The sequence below is a fragment of the Lutra lutra genome, chromosome X, assembly GCF_902655055.1.
Source record: "Lutra lutra chromosome X, mLutLut1.2, whole genome shotgun sequence".
Lineage (NCBI taxonomy): Eukaryota > Metazoa > Chordata > Mammalia > Carnivora > Mustelidae > Lutra > Lutra lutra.
Genome location: NC_062296.1, coordinates 58,222,350 through 58,240,291, shown reverse-complemented (window position 1 = coordinate 58,240,291; position 17,942 = coordinate 58,222,350). Strand labels below are relative to the sequence as shown.

General features: G+C 48.6%; 2 protein-coding genes across 7 annotated transcripts in view; one reads left to right on the top strand and one right to left on the bottom strand.

Annotated features, from left to right (window-relative positions):
• Window positions 1–6,407: 6,407 nt before the first annotated feature.
• On the bottom strand, window positions 6,408–8,837 carry NDUFB11 (NADH:ubiquinone oxidoreductase subunit B11). The gene is made up of 3 exons (XM_047715052.1): window positions 8,431–8,837; window positions 6,794–6,924; window positions 6,408–6,632 (listed from the first exon to the last, which is right to left on the bottom strand). The coding sequence occupies exons 1-3, from the start codon at window positions 8,635–8,637 to the stop codon at window positions 6,506–6,508; spliced, it is 465 nt and encodes a 154-aa protein (XP_047571008.1). The 5' UTR covers window positions 8,638–8,837; the 3' UTR covers window positions 6,408–6,505.
• Window positions 8,838–9,095: 258 nt separating this feature from the next.
• The window catches only part of RBM10 (RNA binding motif protein 10), a 30,739-nt gene continuing 21,892 nt past the window's right edge, over window positions 9,096–17,942 (top strand). Inside the window, exons 1-2 of one of the 6 annotated variants that reach the window (XM_047714974.1) lie at window positions 9,096–9,460; window positions 11,427–11,568. In XM_047714974.1, the coding sequence (XP_047570930.1) occupies window positions 9,196–9,460; window positions 11,427–11,568 (407 nt within the window). In that variant the 5' untranslated portion in view covers window positions 9,096–9,195. Of the gene's footprint in view, window positions 9,492–11,426; window positions 11,569–17,942 lie in introns of all 6 variants that reach the window. The other 5 variants (XM_047714972.1, XM_047714973.1, XM_047714976.1 and 2 more) reach the window with 5 other exon arrangements.

The window sequence follows — 17,942 nt, the reverse complement described above, 5'->3', positions numbered from 1 at the left end:
TATATCCCCTGTCGCACAGTAGGCACTTGGTAAACATTAGTGGGATGAATGAATGAATAAAGGAGGGAAAGAGGAAATTAACCCTGCCAATGAGGGTTGATTGCAAGATGCCTTGTCTGGTTGGCCCTGGATTCGCTCCTCTGACTCATGCAGAGTCCTCTGGTCTGATCTATTATTAGCTCTGCTTACAAATATGAACATTTAAAATCAGAATCATGCCACTGCGATGAATTTCTATTAAGAGAGTTTGTCCTGGGGGCTCCTGAGGGGCTCACTCAGTTGAGTGTCTGCCTTTGGCTCAGGTCATGATTTCGGGGTCTTGGGACTGAGCCCCAAGTCTGGCTCCCTGTTCAGCTACAGGGAGTCTGCTTCTCCCTCTCCCTTTGCTCCTGCTCCTGCTCTCACTCTCTCTAATAAATAAATTTTTAAAATCTTATTTTAAAAAAAAGAGAGAGTTTGCCCTGACATGAGTTATGAGCCAGTTTAATTCCTTGTTCAATGCCCTACAGTAGTGCCCTTAACCCAAAGCCTGTTCTGGCCATTTTCACTTTTCTGAAGCTGTTTACAGCGAGATGAATCACTCTCAGGTTAATTTTTACAGTGACGATTTGATTCGTGCATCAATTTTCTTGTCTTATTTCAGCAGTAATGACTTTGCCCCAGATATCTTCTTGGAGTCAGGCTGCTCCTTGAACAGCTTGGGTACAGTCTTGTTTCAGGAATCCTACTGGTTGTTCCCTCCGCCAGAAATGCCCTTGTATCTCTGTAGCTCATCTCTTGTTTTCCTCCCATTTCTTTCCTGAAAAAAATATCATCTTTCTTTTTTAAAAAATCATTTTCAACAAGGGCTAAGCTGACTACCCTATTTTTTTATTTTTCGAGATTTATTTATTTTTTTGAGAGAGAGAGAGAGAGCATTTGAGCGGGGAAAGAGGCAGAGGGAGAGAGAGGGAGAGAATCTCAAGCAGACTCCACGCTGAGCCCAGAGCCCAATGTGGGGCTCGATCCCCTGACCCTGAGATCATGACCTGAGCCCAAATCAGGTGAGTATCCTATTTAAATACAGGCTTCTGTCTCTTTACACTCCTGATCCCCCTTGCATTTATTTGTTTGTTTGTTTGTTTGTTTATTTTTAAGTAATCTCCACACTCGATGTGCAGCTCGAACTCACAACCTGGAGATCAGGAGTCAGATGCTCCATGGACCAAACCGGCCTGGTACCCCCTGGTCCCCCTGAAATTTATTGCATACTTACCATCTCCCAACATACAGATAATGTCATTGGTTGCCTTGTTTATTGTCTGTCTCCCTCTGCTGGAACATAAGCCCTAGGGAGGCAGGAAGTTTTGAATCTTTTGTTCCCCACTATCTCCCCACTGCTTATAACAGTGCCTGGTATCCAGTAGGCACTCAATAAATATTCATTGGATGAATAGCTCCTGTCATGTGAGCTTTTCTTTGTTTGTGGCCAGTTTTCACTGAGTCTAATATTTCAGGATCAAAATGTACAGGTTCTCATTTTGTGGAGAACGTTGGATCCTTCCACCAGTTTTAAAGCTCAGAGCTTTGCCTGCCGTCAGTTTACTCCATGGTGCTTATGTCTATCAGTAACAGTCGTGAATCAGGTAAGATATTTTGGGTTTTATTTCCTAGGTAATCCATGACAAAAACTGTAAGCAGTGCCCCTTATGCAGTCCAGAATCGTCTGAGACGAGTTTTGCTAAAGCTTCTGGTTAACTTTGTGTAGGGTATAAAGTCAAAACTTCCAACCATCACCCCTGGGACCCTGTGGATCTCATCTCTAGCCACTCTTTTCCTGGAAGAGCCCAGGGTTTCCAGCGAGCACGATATTCCAGGCACACTGGCCTTCTGGTGGAACTTATCTGTGGATTTCTGTGTCTGTTAACTCCGGTCTTACCCACCACCTTGAGGGAAACTCCTTGAGGACCCAGACTGTTCTGGTGGGGGTGCCTCCAGAAGCCAACCCTGACCCAGGAATCAAAGTCAAGTCATTTATTTGGGGGTGGGGGAGTGGGCCAGCAAGACAAAGAAGAGATAAGACAGCCGATGGAGACTGTTAGTAAGCAACTTAGCATTGGGGGTTAACCTGAGCGTGTTCCCACTGAGGGGTTCTGGGGACCAGCAGAGAACATACACCTTAGAGATGTCCCATCTGAGGGCCGAGGGGGCAAGGGTACTTACCTACCGGCTCTGATCTGTCATTGGTTAAGGGCTGCTGTCAAGGCGTGTTCATTTCCAGGCCCTTCCAGCCTGCTAGGTCCACAAATGGAACAGAACGGCCTTCTGCAGCTCAAGAGGAAGCCCTTCAGTGAAGACATACAGACGCTGGCGGTTGGCAGTTGGCCGGCACATACTGGAGCTGCAGGGACACGTGGATACAGGCTGGGAACTCACGGTGTCTGTTACATGGCCTGTGACTGTCTTGTTCGCAGGGCCTTGCTCATAATGAATGCCCTGTGAGACTGAAGGCTGAAGGAGGATGGTATCTGTTATGTTGCTAGAGCAGAGCTGGGTCCAACAGATCAAGGTGCAAACATCCCTGGAGTCAAATGGTAGGGTGAAAGCCCTCTGTGTTTAGGCCCTCTGGTCACTCATGCCAGCCTCCGCCAACATCCCCACCCTGGGAAATTCCCAGGGCAGGCATCCTGGTATGTGTCTGGGACACTGTCAGGACTTGATCCAGGGTAGGCAACTAACTTCCACCTCTTCATCTCAGTGTGGTCCTTAAAAGCGCAGTGGCTTGCCGGAATGGCTACAGTGAGAATGATGGAGGGTGCCGAGCAATGGTGGGGATGTGGTGCTCACCACCATGGGATGTGGAGATTGGAAACCTGGCATCATTTACTAAAACTCATCCCATTTTGCCTGTGACTTAGGCCCTAGGCTTATGCCCAAGAGAAATGAGTGCATCTATCCATCAAAAGTTGTATACAACAAGGGATGCCTGGGTGGCTCATTCGGTTAAGCATTTGCCTTCAGCTCAGGTCATGGTCCCAGGGTCCTGGATCAAGTCCCGCATAAGGAACCTCTGCTCAGTGGGGACCCTGCTTCTCCCTCTTCCCCTCCCCCTGCTTATGTGCTCTCCCTCTGATGAATAAATAAATAAAATCTTTTAAAAATGTATATAACAACAAAAAGATGTGCATAAGAATGTTCAGAGAAGTGGGGCACCTGGGTGGCTCAGTCATTTAAGCATCTGCCTTCAGCTCAGGTCATGATTCCGGGGTCCTGGGATCGAGCCCTACATCAGGCTCCCTGCTCAGTGGGGAGTCTGCTTCTCCCTCTCCCTGTGCCCACCACTCCCCCTGCTTGTGTGTGCTGTCAAATAAATAAATAAAAGTTTTAAAAAATTTCACAGTTTGGGGTGCCTGGGTGGCTCAGAGGGTTAAGCATCTGCCTTCGACTCAGGTCTTGATCTCAGGGTCCTGGGATCGAGCCCACATCAGGCTCTCTGCACAGCAGGGAGCCTGTTTCCGCGCGCCCCCCCACTGCCTGCCTCTCGGCGTACTTGTGATCTCTCTCTCTCTGTTGAATAAATAAATAAAATCTTAAAAAAAAATTTCACAGGGCTCCTGGGTGGCTCCGTGGGATAAGCCTCTGCCTTCGGCTCAGGTCATGGTCTCAGGGTCCTGGGATTAAGCCCCGAATCGGGCTCTCTGCTCAGCAGGTTGCCTGCTTCCCCGCCCCCTCTGCCTGTCTCTCTGCCTACTTGTGATCTCTGTCTGTCAAATAAATAAATAAAATCTTTTTTTAAAATGTTCACAGAATCATTCTTTTTTACCTTATTTTTTATTTTTTTTAGAATCATTCTTTTTTTAAAAAAAGATTTTATTTATTTATTTACTTGTCAGAAGAGAGAGAGAGAGCGTGCACAAGCAGGCAGAGTGGCAGGCAGAGGCAGAGAGAGAAGCAGGCTCCCTGCAGAGCAAGGAGCCTGATGAGGGACTCCATCCCAGGATCTCGGGATCATGACCTGAGGCGAAGGCAGCAGCTTAACCTTCTGAGCCACCCAGGCATCCTGACAGAATCATTCTTAATAGCCCCAACAGAAAACTCCCCAAAGGCCCATCAACACTGGAACGGATGAGTATGATCTAGTCACACAGTGGAAGAGATTACAGCAACGAGAACAGACAAACTACCGGTTATATAACGTGGTTCCATCTCACAAACCTCACACTGAATGAAGGAAGCTGGACGGGAAAACGTATGATTGCATTTATATGGACATCCCAAGGCAGGGGGTGGGGGGTTGGACCTGAAGGGAGCTTTTAGTGTTCGTTCATGTTCTCTTTCTTGACCTGGGTCCTGGTTACGTGGGAGTGTCCGGTTTGTAAAAAGTAAATGAGTAAATGAGCTTTGAAGGCTGTATGTACATTTTATTTATTTTTTTTAAGATTTTATTTATTTGAGAGAGAGAGAGAGCATGAGCGGTGGGGCCAGGGGGAGGGGGAGAGGGAGAGGCAGACTCCCCACTGAGCAGGGAGCCTGACTTGGGGCTCGATCCTAGGACCCCAGGATCGTGACCTGAGTCGAAGGCAGACACTTAACCAACTGAGCCACCCAGGGGCCCCTGTCTGTACATTTTAATTCAATGTTCAGAACAAAGAAGTTTTGAGGTGGCTGGTGTGGCTGGGAGGGGAAGGAAGGTGGTATTGTTGCCATCAGGAAGGGAGCAAAAGTGGGGATTTTTTAGGGTTTAGTCTAAGTGCCAGCTCTTGTTTGGCCAGAATGGAGGTTTCTTGAGATTCTGGGAGCTTGAGAAGGAGGCAGAACTGGGTGGGGGGGATTGGAAGCATGCAGCCTCAGAGGCCATAAGCCTGAAGGCCACTGACGGTAGGCCATGGTGCCTACACCACAGGCAGCAAAATTATCACGTTTCTCAAGCACATACTGAACCAGTCCCTGTTCTGCGCACACGGGCGTGCCCGAACACCTGCGCTCGTGCAGCTTACCTCCCGAATGCGGTCAGTGGGGGGACAGATTCTTGGGTGGATGGTAGGGTATGGCGGCAAGAAGCTGAGGTTTCTTCCCCCAATATACTCAGGTACTTGGTGGCCGGGCTAGCACATCCCTTTCACTTCCCGTCCCAGTACCTATGGGCTGGAAGGTGGAGAGTGCTCTCTTTACACACTGGGATTCTCTGCTTTGGGGCCTAGCCTCAGGTTGGGAGCAGGCCCCACAGGGAAGCACTCGGGAAGTGAAATCACTCACTTCCATAAAGGCTCACATGGACGTTGCTCCCACCTTAGCCACGCAGCAGTGGGCTGGGACTCCTTCTGAGACTGATCAGCTGGAGGTAGAGACATCACCTCTAGCGGTGGGTCCATCGGGACAGATTTTCTTCTGGTAGCCAGGGACTGGGGGCTCCTGCATGCTCCGAAGTCCCAAGCGGGGACACACAGAGATGGCAGCAATGAGCATGTGATCTCAAGTTGTGAAGTATGAGCTTTGGAACAGGGCCACTGGGCAGAGGGCAGAGATGCCAGGGACATGAAGGGGCGCCCACATGTCCAGAATTAACAGGAATTTAGGGGAGATTCCCCGGAAAGATAAAGAGAGCCGGAGCAAGTCTCCTGAGCTCCATCTTCCAGAACAGAGAGAGACAGAGACAAAGAGGAAGGCTGACAGAATGAGCCCTATGTGGGGAGACAGCCTATTCCCAGAGAAAGAACATGCAGGGGGGGGAAATTCCTGCAAGTGAGGGGGCGGGGAGAGAAGAGGAACAGGCAGAGACATGCATGCATACACAGAGATGTGTGTCTTGAGTGCAAGACCACCCAGACTGGGACAGAAGGGGAGAGAGAGGCATCCAGACTCACCAAGACACAAGACAGGCAGAAACATCAAAACGTAGAGAGAAACAGAGAAGGTGGCGAGGGAGACAAAGGCTTGCGCTTAGCAACAGAAAAGCCCTGTTCGGACATACCACCCTCAATTCCCAGTTGTCCTGGCCCTTCTTCTATGATTGGTTGCCACTGATTTCTTCCCATATGCCACACCCCCATGCAGAGGAGCCCTGAGCCACCCTTAAGGAGCCCAGACTATTCTGCCAGAGAGAGATGCCACACGGAAGAAGAATGAAATGCCAGACATGCGAGTGAAGAAGCTACGTGGGACATCTGTCCCAGTTAAAGGTGCCTTCAGCCCGCCGCCACCATCTGACTGCAACCACCTGAGGCCCCAAGAGGAGCCACTTAGCTAAGCCCACTCCACCACAGGACAACAAAAGAGAATGCTAAATGGTCATCTCAAGCCACTAAGTCTTACGGTGTTTGTTACCCAGCAACAGATAACCAGAACAGGCTGCAGTGGCCTTTTAGAATCTGACACGCCCATTTCTGCACCCCGCTCCCACACACAACAAAACCGACACCAGCCAGTCAGACTTTTAGTCCCTTTAATTAGGTGCTCTGAAGAAAGGGCAGAATGACAGGCAGGCGGTGGAGAAGGTGATGGTTCTTGAGCCCCACTTGGCAACGGGTCAGTCCTCATCCTCTGGTAGCTGGATCTTGCTGGGATCAAAGCAGTTGGATTCCATGATGGGGAGGCCATTGGCCTCTCGGTATTTAACAAGCCTCTCAGCTTCTCGGCGGGCCCACTCCTGCATTCTGGAGGCAGCAGCATGGGGGTGGATGTGAGGGAGCCTCACTGGACACCAATCCCTCTCTTAGCTCCCCAATCCCCACTGGCACAAAGAGCAGGATTCCTGGCTCAGCCCCCTTCAATCTCCACCCCCACCCATTCCACTCTCTCGGACACCCCCATGCACCTGTAATCAGGCAGATAAGCTATAAAGGTGCTGCCAAGGACCAAGACGATGGAGAAGCCAAAGAAAAAGACGATCCGCATGTTCCAGAGGTCCACAACAGGGTCCTTGTCATAACCGTGGGAGTCTGGGTTCTGTGGCAAGAAGAGAAAAAGGTCAGTGAGGGCTTCCTGTGGCTCCATAAAACCTTATGCCGGCCCTGCATAAGCTGGTCTCCAATTTCACCTCAGACCCATCTCCCCTCTCTCCTTTAATTCCTCTTTCTAGTCTTAGGCCTTCCTACCACAGGGCCTTTCCACTTACTGTTCCCTCTGCCTGGAAAGTCTTTCCCCCTGATAGCATCATGGCTAGGTCTGTCTCCTGGCTCAAAATATTGGCTTCATAATCACTTCCCTTAGGAGGCAGTACCTAGTCACCTTATCCATTACTTGTCTTAAACTATAGGAAATTGCCATGTTTATAGGTTAAAGATGGTTGCATATTGCTAATTTCCTATGGTTTCACCTAAAATTACCCCCTACCCCCCAAGTCACTCCCCATCCACTTATCTTGCTTAACTTTCTTTCTAGCAGTTACCAGTTTACCAAGGTAGCAGCATCTCCCCAGATCCTATCACATTATCTTATTACATACTCAATAGCACGGTTTCCGAATGTTTTACATGACTATCGTCTGTGCTCTCCATTACCATATAAGCTCTAGGAGGGCAAGGGCTTTGTCTGATTTCCACACTGCTGAACTCCTAAGGGCCCTGAACCACACCTAGCATACAGCAGGCCCTGGGTCCTTATTTACAGAACGAATGAATAAATGAGTAAGATCCTATATATCCAAGCCAGAGGATAGTACTGATGAAGAACCTACAGTGTGCCTTACACAATCTTCACAATGTATCAGGGAGGTGGAAAGTAGCAATAATGATTAACACTTTCTAATGCTGAATACTAGGTTGCAGCTGCTCTTCTGAACATTTTGACTCATTTAATTACATGAGGCAGATGTAGCATTTTACTTTCTAGAAGGCGTACTCATACTTTCCCCATTTTACAAAGAGGCACCAAGGAGTTAAGCTACTTGACCAAGGTCACAAAGATGAACAACTATCAGTGCTTGTATTCCAACCCTGGCATTCCGGTTTCAGAGTCTCTGCTATCCCCACAGCACAGCGGACCCGGTTCCCCCACACGTTCATCTCGGCGAGTTTGGGCAAGTCACCTAACATCTTTATGCTTCAGCGTCCTCATCGGTAGAATAGATATGCTCATAGTACCTACTTCGAAATGGGGTTGTTTTGAGGATTAGATAAGATAATGTACCTAAAGTGTTTAGAGCTCTGGCACCGAGCAAGCCCCATAGGGGTGTTTAGTATTACTGCCATTATGTTATACTGCTTCTAACGTGTTTTGAGCATAGCCCACTTCAGGTTTGATACCCGTCTTCAAAACAAAGCCAATCTTGCCCCCGGCCCTGAACTGAAGATTACCAGGGGACAAAGAAAGAAATCAAGCTAGCAAAGTTCCCAAGTCTTCGAGGATCTCATCAGCAGCGCAATCCTCAGCCGTTTAAGAACGTCCTCTACGGCGTCCCGTCCGCCGGCCCCTGACAGACCCGTCTTATGTTCCGTTTCCCCTCCCTCTCACCTTCTCGTAGAGGTTTTCGTCCTCCGGATCTGGGTCCTCCTGCCAGCGTACGGTCGGTTCCGGCGTCCGCTTTCCAGCCACAGCCGACGGGGCGATCACGGCCCTGGCCGAGCTGGATTCCCAGCGAACGCGGGCGGCTGGGAGCCCTCGCGTCGCCGCTACTGCCAAAAGGCGGCGAGCGCTCCAACCCAACAGCCCGGCCGCCATGACAGGTTGTGCTGCAGGCTCTCAAGGGCGGGGACGGAAATGCCACTGTGCGCAGCTGCAGTTGGCCCGGGCGCGACAATTGTCGCTCCGCCCCCGCCGCACTAAATAGGTCCCGAGCCCGGATTTGGTTTTCAAGTGAGGTGAGGCGCTGAGTAGCCCCTCTTTCCTTCCCTCTGTCATGGCCTCACGGGGGTGACCATTTTCCCAACCTCGGTCAGGCCAAGGAATTTCTGGCTGATAGGTCGGCCCAGTCCCTTGATAAGAAAGCGTTGACATTTGGGTGGCCGCAGGTCCCAGCCAATGGCACGGAGATTTCCCTCGTCCTCTGGGGAAAGGGGCGGAGCTTCCGTTTGTCTTTCATCTTCGAAGGAAGCCAAGCTTCTAAAAAGCGGGCCTCGCCGGATTGGCCAATAGCTACTCCTTTTCGCGACTTGCGAGCGTTCGCAGGGAGAGTGGGGAGGTGGCATACGCTTGCCAATCAGAGCCGACCAGGGCTGGCCGTCGGCCGCCGGCGACCAATAGACGAGGCCGGCCAGAGCGCGCTCCCTTAGTAGGTGGATGGTGGTCGAAGCGCCGGCTCCCTTCTCGTCGTCGCCATTTTGTGCTGGTGACTGCGGCCGGCCGGGAGTAGGCGGCAGTGGGTTTCCTGGGGAGGGTAGCGCGCTTGGCGCTTCTCCCCTCCCCGCTCCTCCGCCCTTCTGCCTCCGGCCTCGGACTGGGCGGTGGTGCGGGCCGGCTCCGGCTGAGCTGGGAGAGTTGGAGGAGGTGGCGGCGCGCCGAGGTGATGTCCGGGAGCCCTCCCTTGACAGCCCGGGCCGAGAAGGTGAGCGTCGTCGCTGGTCGTGGGGGCGGAGGTAAGGGGCCGGGGGCGAGCGGGTGCGGAGAGGAGGCGCGAGGGCGAACTATGGGACGTGGGCCTGGGCTACGCGCGGAACCCAGGCGTGCGTGCATGGCCTGAGCCCGGGAGGGGGTGTCTTCCCCCCCACACACTGCTTTTGAGAGCGGAGGCGCGTGCGCGATTGGGGCACAGAATGGGTGCACGCGGGTTGGGGGAAGGGAGGGACCGATGGGAGTGGGTTTCCGTGGTATCTGCGACACCGAACTTTATCTGTGGAGGGGCAGAGGTCTTTATCCATAGGGGAGGGGGTGTGCTGTCTGTTCCGTGTGACTTGGGTACTTACCGATCCATGGGGAAGCATTCTGTGACTCTGGTCCTTATTCTTGGGTGGGGGAGGAGGGAAAAAAGTCTGTGACTCTGGTCTTTATCCTCGCAGTCTGTGCTGTAACTCGGGTCCTTATCCATGGGGAGGGGTCCTTATCCTTGGGGAGTTCTTCTTGGGACTGGCCCTAACCAACCCACTTGCTAGGCGGGGAGGGAGCTAAAGGAATGTGTGCATGACTTACTGCCCCTTCTTTGGGGAGGAGTTCGAATCAGTGACTCTGGCGCTCATCCTTTGATGGGCCTCAGTGTGTGATTATGGCCTGTATTTATTGTGGGTTCCTGTCTTGTGATTTGGGCCCATAGTTATTCGGGGCGCGTGTCTGTGACTTTGGTCCCTATCTGTTGTGGATACCGGTGTGTGACTCCGACCTCTTTGCCAGAGTCTGCTGAGGGTTTTGTATCTGGCTCTCAACCACTGGGGCCCCTGGTTGTGATTCTAACTCTTATCCATCTGGGAGCAGGCAGCCCTGGTTCCCTGTGGCTTAAGGAGGAAGAGAAAATTGGTTGTGTGTATACATGGGCAAAAGGTGTGGTGGCTACCTACTGTTGGGCAGGTGTTGTTGCTGCCTAGCTTTGCCTGATTCCTGCTCAGAGGGTGGGCCTGAAGATTCTGGGATACTTCTTGGTGACCCCTGGCCAGGTCACGTGGTTCTGGGGACTCACTTAGTTCTCATGGCAGCCCTGAAGGTTGGATGAAGTGACTAACCCTTCCATCCCAGCAGAACAGCACAGTGGTTGGGAACAGCCTCAAAAGGGCTCCTTTTGCCTCTGAATAAGTTGGACCCAGAGCCCTGGGGAGAGAACCACTTTGGGACCTGGCTGTGCAGATGAGAGAGGGCTCGAGGCTGAGCCAGTTGCGGAGTGAGGGCCAAAGCTGTGTTGGCCCGGAGCCCAGGGAGGCGTCAACTGTCTCACTGCCAAGTTAGCCCCTTTACCCTCTAGGCCTTTTGTGGTCTCCTGCTGTCTTGTAGGGGGCAGCCAGCGTCTTTGTTGCAATGATGAAATGGCACCTGGGGCCCCGTGGAAGGAGCCCGGTGGGTGCCTACAACTCCCGTTGTGAAGTCTTGCCTCCGTGCCTAATGTGCCTGATCTTGACAAGTCGTCCAATGCTGAGAACCCTCTGGGCAGGTAGCTCCAGGCTCAGACTTGTCTACCAGTCTCAGGTGGCAGAGCCCTGATCACAGAGTAGGTAGCACCACCAGGGCTCTCTGCAGGATGCTCCCTCTCTGCTGAAGGCCTTGCAGTTTCTGTTTTATTTAAGTGAGCTCTGCGCCCAGTGTGGGGCTTGAACCCATAACCTGAGATCCAGAGTTGCATGTTCTACTGACTGAGCCATCCAGGTGCCCCTGGCCTTGCTATTTTAGGGCTGTGGGCTATAGTCTCATGTTTGTGGGGAAAGGAAGGAGCAGACCAGGTAGGGGCTGCCTTCCCACTCTGGTCCACAGGAGCACCAGGAAGTTGGGAAATAATGTCCCTGGGCTAAGCAACAGCAGAGAGCCTTGACAACAAGGGTTTCTCAAGGAGGCCCCAACTGCCTTGACCCCTTTCTTCCTTCTACTCTCCCCAGAGTCCCTGCAGGAGGCATCACCCAGGCTGGCAGATCATGGTGGCAGCAGCGGGGGTGGCTGGGAAGTGAAACGGAGCCAGCGGCTGAGGAGGGGCCCCAGCAGCCCCCGCAGGCCCTATCAGGACATGGAGTATGAAAGACGGTGAGTTACCCACTCCCACCCCTGTCAAGCATCCGTGTAAGAGTTGGTCCAGGAAGGTGCTAGGAGGGGACTTCCGGGCGGAGGAAACAGCGCAGCAGATGATTGGTTTCTTTTCAGACGTTTACTTGGCACCTGTTGTGAGCCAGGTCCTGTGCTAGGCTCTGGCAGTGCAGTGGCGAGTGAGACAGATAAGACTGCAGCCTTCTTCCTCAGGGTCTGACAAGGGAGACCACACAGTTTACAGGTGATTAAGAAACAGCTTGATAGGTGCCATGGTGGATTGTGGAGTTGGGAAAGGATCAAGAGAAAGGGAGGAATGGAACCCGACGCCCAGGTTCCCAATTGGGGTGACTCACGTATTCGCCAAGGTGTGGACAGCCACTGTGGGAGGAGAGGCAGAGGTGGGTGGCGGGTGGGTGGCGGGTGGGTGGCGGGTTGTAAGTGCCTGTGGATTCTCAGGGGAGAGGTGTGGGCTGTAGCTTTGGGTTGGAGGGATGGATGGGAGTGGTGCCTTAAGAGTCAGGCATTTGTGCAGACAAATATGGGGCAAGCCAGGTCAGATAATGGGAGACTTCGGGGGACGGGGTGGGCTGAAGCTGGCGGGATACTTGTCTTGGAATGGGATGCTCTCGTATGGTTATTTTTATTTTATTTTTTTTCCCGTGTGGTTATTTTTAAACTGGTACGAACAGGAAACAGTCGGGACACTTGGTAAAATACAGAGATCTTGGGCCAATCCTCAGCATACTGGTGGATCACTCCAGTTGATTTCTCATGCAGATCATCTATTCCTGACATATTAAGAGTACATAGGAAAGTAGACCTAATGCTTCCAGAAAGCCTCTCTTAAGAGTCAGTAGATTTATAAAAAGTCAGAGAGGAAATAATTTTTTTTAAATGTCTTACAAAGAGTTTCTTCTTCCACCACTGCCTTTAAAAATGTTTTCTGAAAAGTGAGCCCAAGTTTTGAGATGTGGTCATCATCTAGTGTTATTCAGTCTTCTTATTAAAAAAAAAAAAAGTCTTTTGAAAGCATTCAGGTTTTGGGTGGTATTCTCTGGAAATGCTTCGTGGCAGTTTCTGAGTTTGAGTAGGTGACGTACTTCTTTCAGACTTTATAACCAAATAAAGCCACGGTCTTTCTTTTGGCTTTCAAGTGCAGAGGTTGGAGTTAACTCATACCTTTTCACTTCAAGGTGGGTTTCTATCATAGGTCACTACAGGGCCTTCTCTTGTCATATTGTTTTTTTTTCCTTCTCATTTCCAATTCCAGTAGCTGTAGGCAGCTGCTCTGTCCTGTTTGAAATGTAGCCTTCTAAAATATGTAGCATTGTTTTGAATGTCTGTGTTTTTAGTTTATACAAATGGCAAAGTGCTACAGTTTGCTTTTTCTTTCCTGAACTTTGTGTGACTCAGCACTGCATTTTTAAGATCTGTACCTCCTTGCCAGGTGTATATTAGTGCTTTGCTTCTAATTGGTCCCAAAGATACCATGATGTGTGCCTGTTGCCTTTTCCTTAATGATTCCCTCAAGGATGGGTACCTGTAAAATTCATCTCTTTTTTGTCTGGTAGTCTGTGCTTTCAGAAACTTCTCTGCTCCTGCATCTGGATCACAAAGATTGTTTTCACTCCATAGTTTTCCCTTTCATATTCCAATCTTTAATAACATCTAAGAGTTTTTTTGAATATGGTATAAGGTAGGTTTTTTGAATATGGTATAAGGTAGGTTCTGGTTTTGTGTTCCTCCATATAGTAGGCAGTTTTCCCAGTACCTTTTAAATAGTCCATTCTTTCTTTATTGATTGTAGTACGTCATCTCATTTCAAGTTCCTTCATGTATGAGGATCTGTCTTGAGTAATCTGATTTGTTTCATTGGTCTATTTGCTTAATTCTCATGCCAGAACCTTACTGGGTTTGTTATTATGGCTTTATAGAATCTCTTAGCTCCCACTTTACTCTCTTATTTACTAAAGTTGATTTTAGCCATTTGTGGGACTTATATTAAAAAATGTACCAAGTCGGGATGCCTGGGTGGCTCAATTGGTTAAGCCACTGCTTTCAGCTCAGGTCATGATCCCAGGGTCCTGGGATCAAGTCCTGCATTGGGCTCCTTGCTCGGCAGGGAGTCTGCTTGCTTCTCTCTCCGCCTCTGCCTGCCACTCTGCCCGCTTGTGCACATGTGCGTGCGCGCACATGCACTCTCTCTCTCTCTCTCTGACAAATAAAGAAATAAAATCTTTTTAAAAAATGTATCAAGACAGATGTAGTGAAAAGAAGGGCCATCTGTACCCCCATGTTTATAGCAGCAATGGCCACGGTCGCCAAACTGTGGAAAGAACCAAGATGCCCTTCAGCGGACGAATGGATAAGGAAGATGTGGTCCATATACACTATGGAGTATTATGCCTCCATCAGAAAGGATGAATACCCAACTTTTGTAGCGACATGGACGGGACTGGAAGAGATTATGCTGAGTGAAATAAGTCAAACAGAGAGAGTCAATTATCATATGGTTTCACTTACTTGTGGAGCATAACAAATAGCATGGAGGACAAGGGGAGATGGAGAGGAGAAGGGAGTTGAGGGAAATTGGAAGGGGAGGTGAACCATGAGAGACTATGGACTCTGAAAGACAATCTGAGGGTTTTGAAGGGGCGGGGGGTGGGAGGTTGGGGGAACCAGGTGGTGGGTATTGGAGAGGGCACGGATTGCGTGGAGCACTGGGTGTTGTGCAAAAACAATGAATACTGTTATGCTGAAAAGAAATTTAAAAAATTAAAAAATAAAAAGTGTATCAAGTCCCTCAAAAACATTCAAGAATTTTGATTAAGATTGCATCAAATTTATATACTAATTTGGGGAGAATTGTCATCTTTGTTAAGTAGTGAACTCATCCAGGACTTGTATAGAGAATATTTTAAAATTCGTTTAAAGGACATACAAGGGGTACCTGGGTGGCTCAGTTAAGCATCTGCCTTCGGCTCAGGTAATGATCTTGGGGTCCTGGGATCAAGCCCCACATCAGACTCCCTGCTCACCGGGGAGTCTGCTTTTCCCTCTCCCTCTCCCTCTGCCTCCCCCTGCCCAGGCTCATGCTTTCTCTCAGTCTCTCAAATAGATAGATAAATAATCTTTTAAAAAATTAATTAATTAATTAAAATAAAGGACCTACAAATCTATGGGGCGTCTGGGCAGCTCAGTCAGTTAAGTGTCTGACTCTTGATCTCAGCTCACATCTTGATCTCAGGGTGGTAAGTTCAAGCCCCACATTAGGCTCAACGCTGGGCATGGTGCCTACTTAAAAATGAGTGAATGACATTGAGATCTGAATAAATGAAAATACAAGTCTTGTGTAATTCCTAGGTGCTTCAATAGTTTTCATTGACATCTTTCTTTCTTTTATATTTTCCAAGCTTATGTTTCCTAGGGTAGAGGAAAGCTATTGATTTTTTTTTTTCTGAGTTATCTTACCCCTGCTGTACTCTCTTATTATTTCTGATTATTCATTGTTGATTCTGATGGTCTTTCTGAGTAATTGGTCATGCTCTGTGCAAATCAATTCTGTCACTTACTTCTTTTTCCTCACTTATAATGTTGTCTAGGACTTTAGTACCATATAGTGTCAGTGACGCCGAGTGCACAAAATAAGACTCATTTTGGCAGGTTGTAACAGAAAATCTAAAGAATAATGGTTTAAACAGTGTAGTTTATTTTCTTTCTCATAAAGGACATCTGCAAATAGATGAGACATTTCTGTCTCATAAAAGGCACCTGCAAGACATCAACAGTCAGTCCCAGCCTGATAGGCAGCCCCATCTGCTTAGCCATCAAATTGGATGTGTGCTGTTAGGCTGTTAGAATGTAGCCTTTCATAAACCAAGAAAATTCTCTAATCTTAGTTTGTCAAGATTGATCAGAAATGAGAATCAGGGGCACCTGGGTGGCTTAATCAGTTAAGCATCTGACTCTTGATTTTGGCTCAGGTCATGATCTCAGGGTCCTGGGATCAAGTCCCACTGCACTGAGTGTAGAGTCTGATTGAGATTCTCTCTCTCCCTCTCCCCCGCCATGCTCTTTCGATCTCTCAAATAAATAAATTAGTAAATCTTTAAAAACATAATTAGGGGTGCCTGGGTGGCTCAGGTCATGATCCCAGAGTCCTGGGATCGAGCCTTGCATTGGGCTCCCTGCTCGGCAGAGAGGCTGGTTCTCCCTCCCCCTCTGCCTGCGACTCTCCCTGCTTATGCTCACTCTCTGTCTGTCACATAAATAAGTAAAATCTTTTTAAAAAAGTAATCAGTGTTGGGTTTGAAGAACATTAAAAAAAAGGAAATGAGACTCAAACTTCATAATTACATGCTTTTTTATCCTTTTGTCCATCAGTTTCACAAATCACATTAAATTATATCCTTGCCTTCCTTGATCATGGTATGTATGTGTACGTTTATAACTTCTTATTTTTTTTTAAAGATTTTATTTATTTATTTGACAGAGATCACAGGTAGGCAGAGAGGCAGGCAGAGAGAGAGAGAGGGGAGGAAGCAGGCTCCCTGCCACGCAGAGAGCCTGATGCGGGGCTCGATCCCAGGACCCTGGGATCATGACCTGAGCCGAAGGCAGAGGCTTTAACCCACTGAGCCACCCAGGCGCCCCTATAACTTCTTATTTTGAAAAAAATTTCCAATTTTCAAAAAAGTTGAAAGTGTGGTAAACTCCTGTTTATCTTTTCTCCAGAACCACTAATTGTAAACATTTTGCCACATTTATTTTACCTGCCTACATGCCTCACCATCCCCTCCCCCCCCATTCTCTTTCTTTCTCTGCGAAGATACAGGCGTATATATCTATGTATCTATATATAGGCAAGTTTTTTTCTTCTGTATCATTTCAGCTAGTGACTAGCATGACCCTTAAGCATGACAGAATGTATGTCCTAAGAACAAGGGCTTTCTCTTTTGTAACCACAGTACACTTCTGACTATCAGGAAGTTGAACATTGTTACAGTACTTTTATCTTCTAAAAAGTCCATTCGGATGTCATCCCTTGTCGTTTATGGCACTGGTTCCCTAATCTAGGATTCTGTCCAAGATCACACACTACACTGCACGGAGCTACTTTGTATTCTTGGTTCCTTTTACTCAGGAACAGTTACTAAGTCTTTCTTTTTCTTCCATGGCCTTGATATATTTTAAGAGCACAGGTCCTTGGCTTTGTAGATGCTTCTGAATTTGAGCTTTTCTGACGTTTATTCATGAATTGTTGGCAGAAAAATTATTTAGTATGTACGTTTTTAAGTCACTGTTAGGTTTGATTAGGTACTGTATTATTTAGGATATTTGCATCTGTGTCCCTCAATAAAGTGGTCTTAACTGTTTTCCTCTTCTAGTATCCATCTGACACTGAGTCACCATGGCCTCATGGCATGATTTGGGCAGCTTTTGCCATTTCTCTCTTATCGGAGAAACTTGAATAAAAGTTATCTGTCCCTTGAAAGCTTGTTAAAACTGAGCTTTAAAGGGCCCTGGTTTTTTTTTTTTTTAAGATTTTATTTATTTATTTGACAGACAGAGATCACAAGTAGGCAGAGAGGCAGGCAGAGAGAGAGAGGAAGGGAAGCAGGCTCCCCGCTGAGCAGAGAGCCCGACGCGGGGCTCGATCCCAGGACCCCGGGATCATGACCCGAGCCGAAGGCAGCGGCTTTAACCCACTGAGCCACCCAGGCGCCCCAGGGCCCTGGGTTTTTAATGATCATTTTGTGTAGTTCTGCCAATTTTGGCAGTTTGTTTTCCAGAAATACATTATTTTGCGGAGGTCCTCACATATTAGGATTCAGTCCAGCTTTGTGGAAATGTATTATGAACAGAGTCTGTCTTTGGAAGGTGTTTTGTCAAAGTGCTCTGTGGCCAATGAAAAGTATCCTTTACTGTCCAAATCTGTTCTCTTCCTGAGTTTAGATAGCAAGAGTTCAGTATGCAGATTTACTTGGTTTAGGGGCACCTGGGCGGCTTGGTTATGTGGCCAACTCTTGGTTTCTGCTCAGGTCATGATCTTAGGGTCCTGGGATTGAGCCCTTCCTGAGGCTCCATGCCCAATGGGAAGTCTGCTTGAGGATTCTCTCTCTCCCTCTCCCTCTGCTCCTTCCCCCTGCTCACATGTGTGCTTGCTCACTCGCTCTATCTCTCTAAAGTAAATAAATCTTAAAAAAAATTTACTTGGTTTAGATGGTGAGTATCAGAGTTCAGGATTTCATCTGAAATCATTCAATTCTATTTGGTTCTTAAATTCTGGGGACTAGAGTTCAACTATTGAGGAGTAACTATGGTAAGCAAACACACATTGCTCATATCAGAAACCTTAAGGGGCGCCTGGG

What these genes read in the sequence shown, in the direction of transcription:
- NDUFB11 (XM_047715052.1), bottom strand. Translation starts at nt 8,637, where the DNA reads ATGGCGGCCGGGCTGTTGGGTTGGAGCGCTCGCCGCCTTTTGGCAGTA. An exon ending in ACGAAAACCTCTACGAGAAG is followed by an intron (nt 6,925 to 8,430) that starts GTGAGAGGGAGG and finishes TTCTTGCCACAG; the next exon opens with AACCCAGACTCCCACGGTTA. An exon ending in GCTTATCTGCCTGATTACAG is followed by an intron (nt 6,633 to 6,793) that starts GTGCATGGGGGT and finishes TGCTGCCTCCAG; the next exon opens with AATGCAGGAGTGGGCCCGCC.